This window comes from Argentina anserina, chromosome 7 (genome assembly GCF_933775445.1).
Source record: "Argentina anserina chromosome 7, drPotAnse1.1, whole genome shotgun sequence".
NCBI lineage: Eukaryota > Viridiplantae > Streptophyta > Magnoliopsida > Rosales > Rosaceae > Argentina > Argentina anserina.
In genome coordinates, this window is record NC_065878.1 from 4,958,578 (window position 1) to 4,974,259 (window position 15,682).

Sequence of the window (15,682 nt, forward strand, 5' to 3'; positions counted from 1 at the left end):
CATCATGGTGTATTCCCATCCACTTGAAGGACCTTGCAACTCTCTTGTAAGTTCTGTGCCTACCAGCATGCCCTCCATTATAGCCATCATGAAATTCTGAAATAATCTTTTGCCTCCAATTTCCACTCTTTGGCACAAAAATTATGTCCTTAAACATCAACTGATGGCCAATCATTTTCTAATGGGGCACGATCACACCAGTTTGCAACTTATCAATGATTTCTTTAGCCTCAGTGTCAGCAGCACACTCTACCTATAATTCTTGTAAGTAAGTGTGAGTTGGACTAGAAATGGCCATAAGTTGATTCAAATTCCCATATTTCCACCACCTCTGCTGAAGACCCCTGCAGTTCCTCCTTTCGTGATTATGCATCAGGTCCTGCATTATTCTTGCCAGCCTTGAAATGGATAGAGTAGTCATAACCAACTAAATTTAAAAGCCATTTGTGTTGTGTTGGAGTAGTGATCTTTTGGTCCAGAAAGTACTGAATGGTCCTGTGATCTGTATAAATCTTGAAATGCTGCACTGCATAGACCACTGCTAACATCTCCTTATCGTATACTGAAAGAGCTATGTGTCTAGGGGCTAAAGCTTTGCTGAGAAAAGCTATGGGGTGGCCCTCTTGAGAAAGAATAGCTCCAATTTCCATCCCAGAAGCATCACACTCAATCACAAACTGTTTTGAGAAATCTGGAAGAGCTAGTACAAGTGTCGTCATCAAAGCATGTTTCAAAGCCGTAAATGCCTCTTCTGAAGCTGCAGACCACTGAAATGCTCCTAGCTTCAACATATCAGTTAATGGTTTTGCTATTATGCCAACATTTCGGACATATATTCTGTAGTAGCTTGCTAGGCCTAAAAATTATCTCAACCCTTTGACTGTTGAGCGTTTAGACCATGTTTTAATGCTCTCAATCTTAGCAGGGTCAACAGCAACACCCTGAGCACTTACCACATGCCCTATATAATCAACCTGAGCAACTCCAAATGAACACTTACTAACTTGATCTTCATCTCATTGTCCCTGAGTTTGATGAAAACCTTTTTCAACAGAGCCACATGGTTTAACATTGTAGCACTATAGATCAGTATGTCATCAAAGAAAAGTAACACACCATGCCTCAGAATTCTCTCAACAAGTCATTAAGCATTGACTGAAAGGTGAAAGGTGCATTGGTCAACCCAAAGGGCATGACTAAGAACTCATAGTGGCCACTGTGAATTCTAAAGGCAGTCTTGTTGATGTCCTGAGGTACCATTCTGATCTGGTAGTAGCCAGACCTAAGATCCAATTTGGTGAAGATGGTTGCTCCATGCACTTCATCTAGGAGTTCATCAACTACAGGAATAGGGTATTTATCTTTGACTGTCACAGTGTTTAAAGCTCTATAATCCACACATATTCTCCAAGTTCCATCTTTCTTCTTCACCAAAAGAACTGGTGAGGAGAAGGGACTTTTGATGGTCTAATCAATCCACTGTCTAATAGTTCTTGTACTATCTTCTCAATCTCAAACTTTTGGAAATGGGGGATATCTGTAAGGTCTAACACTCACAGGTGGTGTATTAGGAAGTAACTCAATGGTGTGATCTTGAACTCGCTTAGATGAAAAGCTTTTTGGAGTCTCAAACAGCTCTGAATACTTATCAATTAGTGACTGAATATGAGGATGAGGGCCTGAAATGGTGGCTGGGACTGGGGTAATGGCCTTGACCAGCACCATCATTGCTTCTCTTTCTTTCCTTAAGAGCCTAGTAATAGACTTGCAATTAATCAGTGTCCCATATGAAGTTGTTTCCCCTTGCAGTTGATACCAATTTCCCTTAACACCAAACTTCATCATCATTGTTTCAAAATTCCAAAGTATATCACCAAGTGTTTTAAGCCATGCAGTACCTAACACAATCTCACAGCCAGACACAAGCAAGACATAAATATCCCCTGCAAAATCAAAATCTTGTAGCTTAAGTTGCAAGTTAACTTCCCCTTTTGTTTGAACTCAAGCTCCACTGGCTAGAGCAACCTCAAGTGGGCTGATATGGTGCACTGGCACTTTTTGTTCCTTTGAATAGATGGGGATGCACAAAATTGTGAGTTGCACCTGAGTCAATCAAAACATGGACTGGTTTGTTATAAAATACTCCTTTCAACTGCATTGTATCATTTCTCCCTCCGTACATCACTTGCAATCGGATCAAGGGCTCATCAATTTCTGCAGCTGTAATTGGTGGTACTTCCATGGTTTTATCCGAATTAGAATCATTCTCTCCTTCATCATCATCAGGTACCTCCATGCTCATCAATTGGCCTTGTTTGCGACACTTATGACCCTTAAAATATGGTCCTTTGCAGAAATAACATTGGTTGTTGAGTTTTCGTGATTCAAACTCGGCATCAGTGAGTCTGACTCTCACATTAGGGGTCTGATTTATTGGTGTAGTGGTAGTGGTATTTGGTGCAGAGTTCGTGTGTGTCAACACAGGCCTTGCACTGCTAGTTGTAATAGTCCTAACACCAGAAGACATATTTGTTTTTCTCAGTCCCTTATTTCGTGCTTCATACACTCTAGCTAACTCACAAGCTTCATACAATGTCCGAGGTTTTAATGCCTCCACATTATATCTGATATCTTCTCGCAGCCCCCCAATGAAAAAAGAAACCAATATCTCCTCTGAAAAACTTGTAGCCCGTCTTGACAATCTAGTGAATTGATCCATGTAATTGTCCATTGTCCCCATTTGGTTCATTCTAGCCAAAGCTGCTTGATACTGTGAACGATTATTCCAACTAAATTTTCTCATAAGTAAATCTGATAACCCTTGCCATGAGTTAGGGAACTCATGTTTAAACATGTACCAACGATCTGCTGCCTTATCACATAAATGCATACTAGCTATATAGGTTCTTGTCCTCTGGGATCTGGTAGAAGTCAAAATATTGTTCAACTTTGTTAAGCCACTCAACTGGGTCACCACCACTAAAAGTCTGAAATTCCAAATGCATCTGTTTCATGCTAGGCAAGTTGGGGTCGTGTAATGGTGTTTGGCAATGGGAATTATGGTAGTGTTGTTGGAAATTATGGCAGTGTAACTGGCTAGAATAATGGTGGTTGCATTGTGGTGGAGGATGGTAGTGAGGCTGGTAGTGATGGTATTGGGTACTGCTCTTAGTATCACCAAATGGTTGTGATGTTTTTGGTACTGAACAATTTGTGGTATTAGAGAAGCCACAAGATTGCTGTGATGGCCCAATATAATACCTAGAAAAAGGATTGTTGTGCTCACACATCTTTCCCTCACAAGTACCCTGCATAGTCTCATGGTTTAGCTTATTAGTGAACAAATGAGACTCAATCTCAACCCTAGGAATCCCCATACCATGTAGAGACTCCTCCGCCCAAAGAGCCTGCATGTACACAAACATGGCCAATAGGACTAGCAAAAGTAACATATTTGACTACAGGACGAGTAGATCTAGACATAGCAGTGTTGTGGGTACCACAATCATCAGTAATATCCACCAAAGTAGCTTTACCATGGCGGGAAACATGACCATCAGCAAAAATAGGGGAACAAGGACTATTACCCTCAGTGCGAGCTTTCGTCGAAGAACACGCCGAACCCACCACCACCGAAGGTGTAGGTAACAAGCCCACCATCCGCCACTGGAGATTGTGGTATCGTCCCAAACAGTATAGCACCCGTCAGAGCAAATCCAGTAGAGCGAACTGTTGTCGAAGGAGCAGTAGCGACCGGTGATGGCAGTGGTGCGCGATGATGTTGAAGCTCTGACAAGAGGAGTGACTGGAAATTCGCCAAAGAAGCATCCAAGGAAGCTTGTAGAGAGGCCTGCAACGAAGCTTGCAGGGACGATTCCATCCGGTCCAAACGAGCGCTCGTCTCGTCGCGATGAGCTTGCAGCTCAAATTCGAGATGAACCAATTCACCGGAAAGCTCTGGAGCGTCCGGATCTATAGAAGAAGGCGACTTGCCTGGGTTCCGAAGTTTCACCATAATCGGTGGCTCCGATACCACTTGTTAGGGTAAAACCCCCCAACGAAAGAAGGAGGAGAAGGAGCTCTGAGAGAAGAGAGAATGAAATCAATATAGGATAATTATCATAGATAACCAGAAAGGGGTGCTCTACAGCTACATAAGGATGGCTAACCACTACGGATACGTGGCGCTCTACTACTGGTTACTAACTTAAACATAATTAATAGTTAAACAAACACTCTTAACGGCTAACTAGCTCATGCCATGCACGTGACATCTCTTAATCCAAGACTCATCCTAGAACAACTCGGACATCATAATATTTCCCTAACAATATCCTTGACGTCGACTCGGATAGAATCGTTCCAGAGAAGAGCCAAATCACCAGCACAACATCCAGCAGTTTCAACTTGATCGATCAAAGTGGGCGCTGTGCGCCATTCCTAGGGCACGTTGCAAAGATCGGTGTTGCTTCCGATTGCATTTGGTCTCCGATAAGAAAACCATACATGAATGAGCATCTTCAAGGCATGACGGGTGCGATTATTCACCATACCTTAACAATTCCATATCACTACGACGAAAGAGAGGATCGCCAAGACCAGGGGCAGAGATCGGGGTAGAAAACAGAGGTTAGAAACCGAAGCGGCGCTAGGGTTTCGACCGTCGCGGGGGGGGGGGGGGGGTGGCCCGGCTCAAAGTCGGAGCGTATTTTGAGAGCGTACTGGTACACTAGTAAATTCTCATTCTCAAGTCTTCTAGTCTTGACAAGCTTGATATAACACGGGGGGGGGGGGGGGGGGGGGGGGTTAATTACTTCCGAGTTTGACAAGCTAAATTAGTTTCCTTTATTCGCATCTGCATTATGCTGAGCCTGAAGCCACAGGCAGTGAATACACAATAGTTACAAGTTAGGAAACTGGATTACATATCATGAGAATTAGAAATAGAGTTTGCACACATTGCAAATCTCTGCATATCAGGGAGAAAAATCCTCGGCTAAGCTACTGCCTCCCATAACCAAGCTTGCTGTTCATATTTGCCTCGCCGAAGCTTTCCTCTGCCTTTGCCAGGTCCCTTTTTGCAACCCCTTGTGCTATCTCAGCAGCAGCTAGCCTCTCCCTTAACCCCTTCATTTCAGTCTCCAAATAATCAACATCCTCTCTCAGTTTCTGTAATACTCCTTCCCTCTCCCCAAACTTATTCAGTCCCAAAGCTGATTGAACAGAGGGCTCCAGCCAGCTCAAGTCAAATCTGAAGGCCTCAACCTCCTCCCATAAAACTTGAAGATGCTCGCAAGGATCGTGCTCACATGAATCCTCCATCATATCCTTAACCTTTGTAGTGTTCAAAAAATGCAATACTCGACCCAAAGCTGTGAATGCCCACTCACTAAACATGCGACTTCTTTTCCTCTGGCTACTAATCAACGAAGGATGACATGAACAGACTTCCTCCAATAGTGGAACATAAGCTTTATCTATATTTCCTAATCCCCTGAAATTTATCTTCTCACCAATTGGTGTGGTGGGAGCTTCATCGCTTTCCTCAACTACGGGAGGGCCAACTGGGCTATCAGTCTCCTGGTATGGAAGCACTTGGCCAGAGCTTGGTTTTATTTGCAAGCTTGGAACTTTCACAGGGTCAGAAATTACTGTATCCTGGAGAGCGAGCATCTGTTCATAAGAAAGTGATGTATGTGTTGTTGAAGCATCTGAAAATTTCACAGAATCCACATCTGATGACTGACTTTGAAGTTCCTGCTCTTGGTCTTTAAGAATCTTAATGTCAGCTTTACTTACTGCAACCTCAGCTTCAACAATACATATGTCATCCACGATATACCCTTCATTCTGGTCATAAAGCTCACTTAGAGGCATGAATGATGTGAAGCCCCAATCACTTTTTTTGGCACAAAACTGATGCTGAGTGTCTGTAAATCAAGATATATATGAAGGATCAAAATTCAAAACACATGTGCAAGAAATACACAGCTCATGGAGAAGTAATACAAGAACAGAATTAAGGGTCTGGTAAGTTGCTGGATTAAGAAAAATTTCAGCACTTCTATGGATCATAAGTATAGATCGAGCCAAGTGAACCTACTATCAGCAAGTAAAAGTCCTCGAGAGACGAGTGTTACAAAACATAACAAACCAGAATGACTTGAGCAATTGAAGAGAATAACATAGTGCTTTTTGTAAAGAAAAGGCAAATTAGACATTGAGTTGCACTCTAAAGTAGAATCAGTCTACTACATTAAGATCAAATCCGCTTGCAACGCAGATGCATAAGAGTACGTGAGATCGATGGAGCAGAGAGTAAAGTATAGAAGAAAACTACCTATAGTTATGGACTTGTCGCTGTTAAATTGATTAACGACAGTCAGGGAGAATTCAGCATATCTATTCCACCCGGATGGTAACTTAGAAGCATCTGCAACATTCAAGTACATGGACAAGTCTTGCCTCCCACCGGTGCCCTTTGGATACACCACGATCCGCCTGACCAGAATTACCAAGCAAGTTAGTGACGAAACAAAAGCATCAGAATGAATGATTACATGAGATACTACGTTATGTGCGATATGTATCATATGTATACCATTTGAAACCGCCGATGACGAAACCATCGGAGTAATGTTTCCGGGATTTGAGCTTAGAGAAGTTGTCGATTGTCCAGGTGTATGTCATGGATATAAGCTCACGACCTGCTTGCTGGTCATCCATATTCGTCTACCTAATATAAGTAACCAAATCAAACCCATTGTCATGGTGATCGCCACCATACATGTTAGCATATATCACAAACGAAGCAGAAGCTAGCTAGTTTAGATATTCAGAAACTCTATGTCATGCATACCTTGGCTTTTTCGAGAGAAAGAGAGCAGGGCTTGGTTATTATATGGAGGTAGTTGAGTTTGAGATGTGTGGACGGCTAGCTCGACCCCTCCTACGATGTGCACAAAAGACTTTACCGACATGAAGAGAATCATGAACAAGGTTCGTGGCGTGCACGGAGCCACACACGTGTTTGTGTACAGGTGTAGGTGGAACCCAGTTAAGGAGAAGAGTCGACGACTCCGCTCATTCATTGACACGTAGTATAGCACACACTAACAAAATTTTACAAAGCAGCTAATTATGGCCTCGGCTATAACGCCATGTGCCTAATTTAACTTATTACGTGTCGCTATCCAATTGGCGAAGAGCCCTGGTCCCGCCACTCTTCTCATTGTTTATTACTTGTTATGCAACGCGCGTTTGGCGGCCGCGTCCCATTCTCTCTCAGAGCTGTATTAATTCATTCGGTAACAAATCGGTTTTAGGCTAAAAAAAAGGAAGGAGAATGGATAAGAGAGATGAAATTAAGTCTCGGATTTGGGTTTGGAGATGAATTTGCATTTGTTCCTTCTTCTTCTCAAAATTCCTAATTTTCTCATATTTGTAATTACCAACCGAATCTCTAATCTCTCTTCAGTTTATCGAGCAACCCAGACTGACCTTCGGATCATGTTGCCCTTGCCGACATGGTACATGCCCCAGGAGAAGGTGCTGAAGGCGACGGCGCTCGTGCCCTTGTTCGGGATTTGACGATGGATCTGACATGCTGATCTCTTCTCGGGGGCAAAGATAGATCTTAAAAATTTGTGGATGTGGCTTGGGTCCACATATAAAGCATGCTTGCTCGGTGCGTCAAAGTCGAAAGACGATTATTAATTCATGTAAAGCTACAAAATTTTATATGAATTGTGACTATGTTATCTGAGAACATAGTAATTAATCATATGATTTTTTTGGGTATCAACAACTACTTAATTAGATCTAGAGATAAGTGTTTTATCTTATAGCTCAATAGTTTGTAGACAGTAGGTGATAGAGCGTTAGAGTTGTTAGCTTAGCATTCTCTTCTAGTTGTACTAGTTGATTAGGTAATCTTTGTAATTCATCATAACTAAAAAATATGAGTAATTATTCTGTGTACTCGGAACACCACATGTCACTGTCATGTGATGTAATCAGCTAATCATATTACTCTATGATGTAGTAAACATGTACGCGGTAAAAAGAGAAAAAATTATTTAAATATGAGTAAACAATCAAAAACAAACACAGTAAAAATGGACTAATAACATTAAAAAGTATGTTACGTAAACTATGTACCAGAGACATATAATAATTTTACCTGAAATATATTGGAAATTTCTCCATCTTCATGTCCTTCATTCTCTCAGTTCATCTCATACCATATTTCAACAGTCTGGTTGTGCATACGTTTCCATTATTTGTGAGATTGGTGAGGCTAGTGTGTGTGATTGTGTTAGGCATTCATTTCACATCCTATTCTACGGTTAGTTTTCATAACATCTACAATCTCATCATCTTGAAGTTACAGATTGCTTTGGTGTTCTTCAGTAACAGAAGTTGTATACGCCTACAACTCCTATAGTTCTCATAATTAGGGGCACGTCTGGAATGCCCTGTGCCTCAGCTGCCCTCCTATTTTGACCCATTATGTGGCAGTCTTTCATTGGCGAAGGGTTGGCCCAGCTTTCTTCCACTTATATGGCTTTTGACGTATGTAGTCCATCGAAACCCAGTCTCTTGGCTCACATAAGCTATACTGAGCCGGTAACAAATGAACTAAAAAGATCGGAAGAAACAATTATGAAAGAGATTTGTTCAGATCTTGAATTGGGCAAGGGGGAGCCGGTAACAAATGAACTAAAAAGATCGGAAGAAACAATTATGAGAGAGATTTGTTCAGATCTTGAATTGGGCAAGGGGGACAACAAAAGAAGCTGAAGCCGTGGCCAGGTTACGGAATCACACATGCTCATTTATCGATTTAATGTCGTCAGTAATTTCGGGCTTAGGCCCGAAATCAAAACCCAACGACTTAGATTGATAAATGAAATGGTGAACATGCATAACAATATAGAATTGAGCCAATCATTTTGTCTTTTCTTTAAAATCCCAAAACCCATGTAAGAACAACCCCAACTTGGTCATTTTTCTCTAGTTTATGCTTCCCCTTTTTTACCCTGCAACTCTTCCTCCCTGCAGCGATTCTCACCAAAATTCTTCAGAATTGACATCTCACCCTGTTAAGAAAACATTTAACCCAATCATGAGTCTTCCCCTTCTCCTAAAAATCATGAGTCCACAATTACCAATCCCTCTATTTCACCCAATTTTAGATTTCATGCAAACGTGTTTCATGTCATTGCTACAGTCTCTCTTTCCCATACAAACCACTTCAAGAAAGCTTTATTTTCCATGATTTTAAGGCATAAATCATGTATAAATTGAGGAGGGAGGCTGCTACCCAGAAACTTAGATGCTTCTGATCACCACAATACCCAAATTTGACTCTATAAAAGGAGGCACGTTGGAACTAGAACAACCACCGGGCATCAACACGCAAATCTCAGAATCCTTACTTTCAAGCACCAAACCTTTACCTTCAACCTTCGTTTCTTCTCGTAACCAAAAACTCATAAAACCTTCAATTCTCTTTCATCTAGCTTGCTCCCACGCCAAACTCACATTGTTAAGCTCTCTTTTATTTCAATATGGTCTGAATCACGCATAAATCCTTCCCATCAATCATGTTTTGGGTTGATTTGGCCTCGTCATAGCTTAATTCAAAAAGGACCCCTCACATTTTGGCGACTCTACTGGGGACTGGGTTGTGATGCAGATAACTGTTCATCATGCTGTTCTTCAGTTCAATCAAGCTTGTGTTATTCACGAATATTGTTGGAGGAAACTAAAAGAGGCCCCGATGTTAATACTGTTTACTCAATTTCATGTTTATTGGAGATTCAGACTTCAGCTATAGAAGTCGAAAACGTGAATTTACTGATGTAGTAACACAATACAACAAGTAGTTTTTCATCTTCGATGAAGCCATGCTAAACTATGTTATGTGCAATTGATTACCAGGGTGTCTGTTTAACCTACTAGTCAATACAAACAAGCAAAAATGTTGTGGTCTATGAATACAGGTTTCTTGATGAATCCCGATGGAGATTTATGTTTATTTTTATCAGCACAAGCAGCAATTTCATGCTGTATTGAACTTTCTCCTAATTATGGCCACTAAATTCAAGCCCTCTTGAGAACAAGCATTTGCGACCATGGACAGAGCTAAGGCAACCATCTATTCACGCTCACACTCGGGCTCTCTTTTTACTGCAGTTAACACAAGATGCACACTCAAACACTAGTTAAATTTTGAAGACTCTATCTGCTGCGGTGGCATTGCACTACAGCGTATGGTCTTTGAAAATGAAAAAGATACAGACAACCCTAGCACTCATGCTAAGATCATATCTATTATACTCAAAGCACGAGCAACTATTGTTTCTCTTGCAGAAGTTTATGTGCTCAATGAATATCATAAGTGAAATACAGATACTGCGGCAAAATACCAGCAACTATGGTTCTCAAAAGCAACTGATGGCATGTTGTCCAATCTTGAATTATTACCTGAGTGCACTTATGTATTCATTCTAATGACCTTGGGGGCTAAAGGGTGAAGGTTCAACCCTTGATCAGGATCATTCATTTTTGTTCATGCCAAAATGAAAACTTCATCTATTTATGCTTATCCAACAGCTAAAACTCCCATTGCAGTAACCAAATACACACATCCTTCTATATTTATATCAGCCAAATTTGTTCAAAGTCCAAACAATTTAGTGCAAGCCTTTCTCAAGTCAATGCACCTACTGAAAGTCAAAATTGTGATAGATCTATGAACCATTGGAGTTGATTGAAACCCTCGTGTTACAAGTTTTGTGCAACCGAAGATAACTCAAATACACAAAACAAGCTATATGACACCAGATCTAGTGCTCGTGCGCCTTCCTCAATTGTTTCGGCATATGAAAGCTCTATGCTTAAGTTTGATATGATGTTCTCCAACCGGCAAATCAGCTCGCAATTGCTCTCTCTTCTGCTAGATCTGAGCATATGACTATAGAATTTCCTAGCTCTATGCTTGACTAGAGAATTTCCTATCAGCCTCTAGTCTGCAACAGAATACCCACAACCCTAGTCAAGCAACTCAAGCCATGCAAACAAGCTTAATCATAGATTTAGTACATTTGATCTACACCAAGACTTTTAAAGATGAATTGTCTTTATAGTTCATACCTACACTGGGGGCTGACAAATGCAATCTAACCTTTTTGTTCTCACCAACTTAGACATACATTAGCTTGTACAAACCTTCCTGATAGCTTTCCCAGCAATCTAACCATAGATCACTGCTGCAAGAGAAGAAGAATATAACTATTCTTGCAAAAATATATAAAATTCAGAACAAGGAATATAAGCATCATATCAGACCAAGTAATTAGAGCATCCTAAGCATTGTTCTTATAACTACCATGCGCATTTCATAAAATACATGCACTGCTAGATAAAGATTCAAGGCTACATGCAGGGGCGGATCCTTTCACAAGGTTGGTGATGCTCAAGCATCCCTAAGTCAATTAGAAAGGAAAAAAAACTGGTATTAATTTTTTTTCATTAGAGCTAGCATCCCCTACTCTCTCCCACACTCAATCCTCCCACCAACACCTGCATATACACCCTCCCACACTCAATTTCCTCCTACACCAACCTCTCTAATCTCACACAGACCACTATTTTTTTACTGTCTTCGTCTTTTTCTCTCTATGTGCTTCTTCCCCCTTCTTTTTTTCCATAAAATTAAATCTCTAATCCTAAAAACTAAAGCCTAATTCTTAAATTAGAGTGATAGATTGCACTTGGGATTGAGCTCACTCCACCATTCCACCAAGAAGTTATGCGCAGCCTCCACTCTTCTAGCTAGCACGGGATGTCATGATCGAATTGGAGATTTTCGCATTTGAGATTTCTGGCTTTCTGCGTTTGTTTTCCATCCACCCTCGGTTACATATGCTTAGAGGTATTTTGATGCAGATAATGTAAAACAATTAGTTCAAAAGTGTGAATCACATAGTATTTTGTGTACATTGGTTGAATCCCATCTTTTGTGTACATTGTCAAAAACATTTTTTTGATTTCAGCCAAATTTCAAACCCTCCCTAAATTACAATTCTAAATCAAGCATTCCCTAAGAGCATCCGCACTCATAAATTGCATTTGCTCAAGCAAATGGTAGGGCCAGAAACAAATTTTGCTTCAAGCAAATCGATTTCATATTTTGCTCAAGCAAATCGATTTTTTCACACACCCATTTACAATTTGCTTGAGCAATTCAATTTTGTCTTGTTGTGAAATAATTAATTTTTTTTACCAGATATATTTACAACCAATAATAATGTGCCACGTGTCATTATCGACTCGATATTATCCAAAATTTCCGATAAGATTTTCGACTAATAGATAATTGACAGGTGTCACTGCTACGTGTCATTGTCGCTAAAATAATTAGAGCAGATTTCCGATAAGATTTTCGACTAGTAGAGAATTGACACGTGTCACTGTCAGCAAAATAATTGGACCAAATTTCTGATAAGATTTTTGACCAATTTGCTATAAAAACGTCTAATATCACTCATTATAACTCATCCTTCAATCTAAACACTTAGCAACATTTCCTTGTTCATCATTCTGGTTTGCTAGGATGTCATGATTGAATTGGAGGTACAGGATGAGCAGAGACCGATTCAATATTATCATGACGGACCTCTGTAACCACGACATGTCTTGGCATCAAAGAGAAGACGCCACTGGTTTGCTAGGGCTACTTCCCCAACAAAAGATGACCGGGGCTCTACGAATGCTAGCGTACGGGTCAGCCGCAGATCAGTGTACTGAAATTACAAGGATGGGGGAATCGACTACCCTGAAATGTATGAAGGAGTTTTGCAGCCAAGTTGTTCATCTCTATGGTCCAAGATACCTCCGCAGTCCAACACCGGCAGACCTCACGCGACTACTAGCTAAGCAGAACGCCGAGGTTTTCCAGGTATGATTGGAAGCATCGACTGCATGCATTGGGAGTGGAAGAACTGCCCAACCGCCTATCAAGGGGCATACTCGGGCCGAAAGGGTCGCCCAACGGTTATCCTAGAGGCAGTGGCCTCGTATGATACGTGGATATGACACAGTTTTTTTGGCTGTCCTGGAGCTAAAAATGACATTAATGTGCTCCACCTATCGAATGTGTTCTCAGAGATCCTTGCCGGAGGCCCAACTGTCGTCTACGAAGTCCACGGATAGAGGTACACCACAGCTTATTATCTGGCTGACGGAATATATCCAAGGTACTCTACATTTGTCAAAACAATTTCCAATCCCCAGACGCCACAAGATAAGCTCTTCGCAAAGAAACAAGACGCATACCGGAAAGATGTGGAGAGGGCATTTGGCATCTTGCAATCTCGATGGGCAATTATATGTCATAGTTGTACATTGCACCACAAATCGGTAATGACTACCATCATGTTAGCTTGCATTATATTGCATAACATGATTATTGAGGAAGAGTATGTGGATGATGAGGATGATGATGAGGAAGAAGAAGAAGACTTGCAAAACCCATCGAGGGCTTTCCGGGTTTATGATGGGCCGGTGAATGCACAAGGGAATCGAGTTCTTTTTGAGCCAATCAGTAGAGATGGAGCTAATATACAACGGTTTCACGACCGTGTTGCCGATCTCGAATCCGTTTACATCCATCGAGAGCTCCAGAAAGACTTGGTGAAACACATTTGGAGAGTGGAAACCGGTGAAATACTTTAAATATGTTTTATTGTGTGTTTTCATGATGTTTGTGTTTAATTATTAAGCTTGTGTTTAATTTCAGTATGTGTTTTAATTTAATGTGTATTTCAATTTCAACTTAATAAATAAATTGCATTTTATTTCTCGAAAAATTTAAATTACATAAAATGACGAGCCAAGCCCAGATTTATTCTTAGTACAATACTATAACTACTATGGAAAAAGCACACGATTTGGGTGATAACAATCCGAATATGTTTCATCGGTAGGTTGATCTTGACTAGCTTCTCCTTCATTAAGGATTGCTAGTTTCCTCTTGGTAAAATACCTTTTCGAGATTGGGGTCATAGCCTCCAAATCCATTGTCATGATCCTTGTGTCATTCTCTTGTTTCTTCAATCGTAACTCTTCTTTCGCCCTTGCTTCTTTTCGCTTTTGAATGTCTATGTACTCCGCATAATAATTAAGCTCACTTTCATTATGGGCTAGCCTCTTGGTATGCCATGATGCTTGGTCACTTGCAATGGTATGCAAAACCTCCACCCGTTGCTCAATAGGAGTCTTACCCTGTTTCTTTTGGCGCCTAGCTTCCTTTGCCGCCTTGGTTCCCATTGGTCTAGGTGGACTCGATGGAGCTGCCGTGTTGCTTTGAGGTGTCTCATTCAATTGGTCGTCATCCAAATTGATGGTTGGAGATAATTCAGTTGCAGAAGGAGTACCGTGGTAACTACTTGCATATGGAGATGGAGTAGTAGGTAGCACCGCAACGAAAGATGGATGATCTTTAACCACTTCCCAACATTCAAAGTGTGTAAACTTTTTCTTCTTGGCATTATAGTAACATGATTGAGCTTGTCGTTCCTGATGTAAAAAACTTATATTAGGTATTTATTTAATTACATAATTTAAATAAATTAGATAAAACAAATAGTGTAACAAATTAGATATATTAAAACAAATAATGTAAACAATGCTACATATTTAAACAAATTAAATAAAACAAATAATGTAAACAAAACTAGATATATTAAAATAATTAAATATGTAAACAATGCTACATATTTAAACAAATTAGATATAAATTACATAATTTAATTCATATAATCAAATAAAAATTATAATATATGATAAAACAATGTACTTACTTCGTCCATTAGCGAAGTGCCGCTAGCTATACGTTGTCGTGATGCCGCCAAACATTCGCCCCATTTTTGCAAGAGTAGCTTGAACTTGTTGTAGTGAGAAGCGAGCGCGATTCGGGTCCTTGGCTCCTTCGGAGGTTTCTCACCCGGTGCTAGCACCCAATTTTGCATATAATCGCCATGAATTGTCTCCCACAATTTGTCCCTCTTTTGTTTGTTACCGTCATATTCATCAATGCTATGACGGACAAAAGAAATGCACATTTGTAAATCTTCGGAAGGAAGCCAATGGGTGCCCATTGTTTTGGAAAAAAATGCTAAACGAAAAGAGAGAGGAGATGGAGGAAGATGTGAAATTTGTTGTGCACAAATTGGTGTGAGTTCATAACAAATTGAAGTAGTATTTATAGGCAATTTTTTGGGAGAATTTTGAAATTTTGGGGATTTTTTTACAATTTTTTGGGTTTATTTCCGTTATGATCAAATAGTAGCCGTTGCCAATTAATTCTAGCCGTTGGATCGAAATTTCTGATACAAAATGGAAGGCCCAGATCAATTGGACCGTTGTCCAATCAGTGTGACATGTGGCAGCCATTCATTGGCTCGCTAATTTTTTTTGGCGCGTGCGCGCCTAACATAAAAAAAATTCGCCCGTGCCTGAAGTCACCCACGGGCTGTGGGCTCCGCCAGGCGATCGAGCTAACGCCGGAGCAAAATTTGCTCAAGCGATCGGACGAGCACCGCGGCTGGGTTGACTGGGCGAGCAGCTCGCCTCCTCCTGCTCGCCGGTGCGAGCCTCCCCTTCTCCTGCTCGA

The 15,682-nt window shown here is 40.7% G+C and overlaps 1 protein-coding gene across 1 annotated transcript; it reads right to left on the reverse strand.

Annotated features, from left to right (window-relative positions):
- Positions 1–4,828: 4,828 nt before the first annotated feature.
- Positions 4,829–6,858, reverse strand: LOC126803243 (uncharacterized). The gene is made up of 3 exons (XM_050531036.1): positions 6,602–6,858; positions 6,341–6,501; positions 4,829–5,930 (listed from the first exon to the last, which is right to left on the reverse strand). Exons 1-3 carry the CDS (start codon positions 6,724–6,726, stop codon positions 5,002–5,004), a joined length of 1,215 nt encoding a protein of 404 aa, XP_050386993.1. The 5' UTR covers positions 6,727–6,858; the 3' UTR covers positions 4,829–5,001.
- Between the last annotated feature and the right edge of the window lie 8,824 nt (positions 6,859–15,682).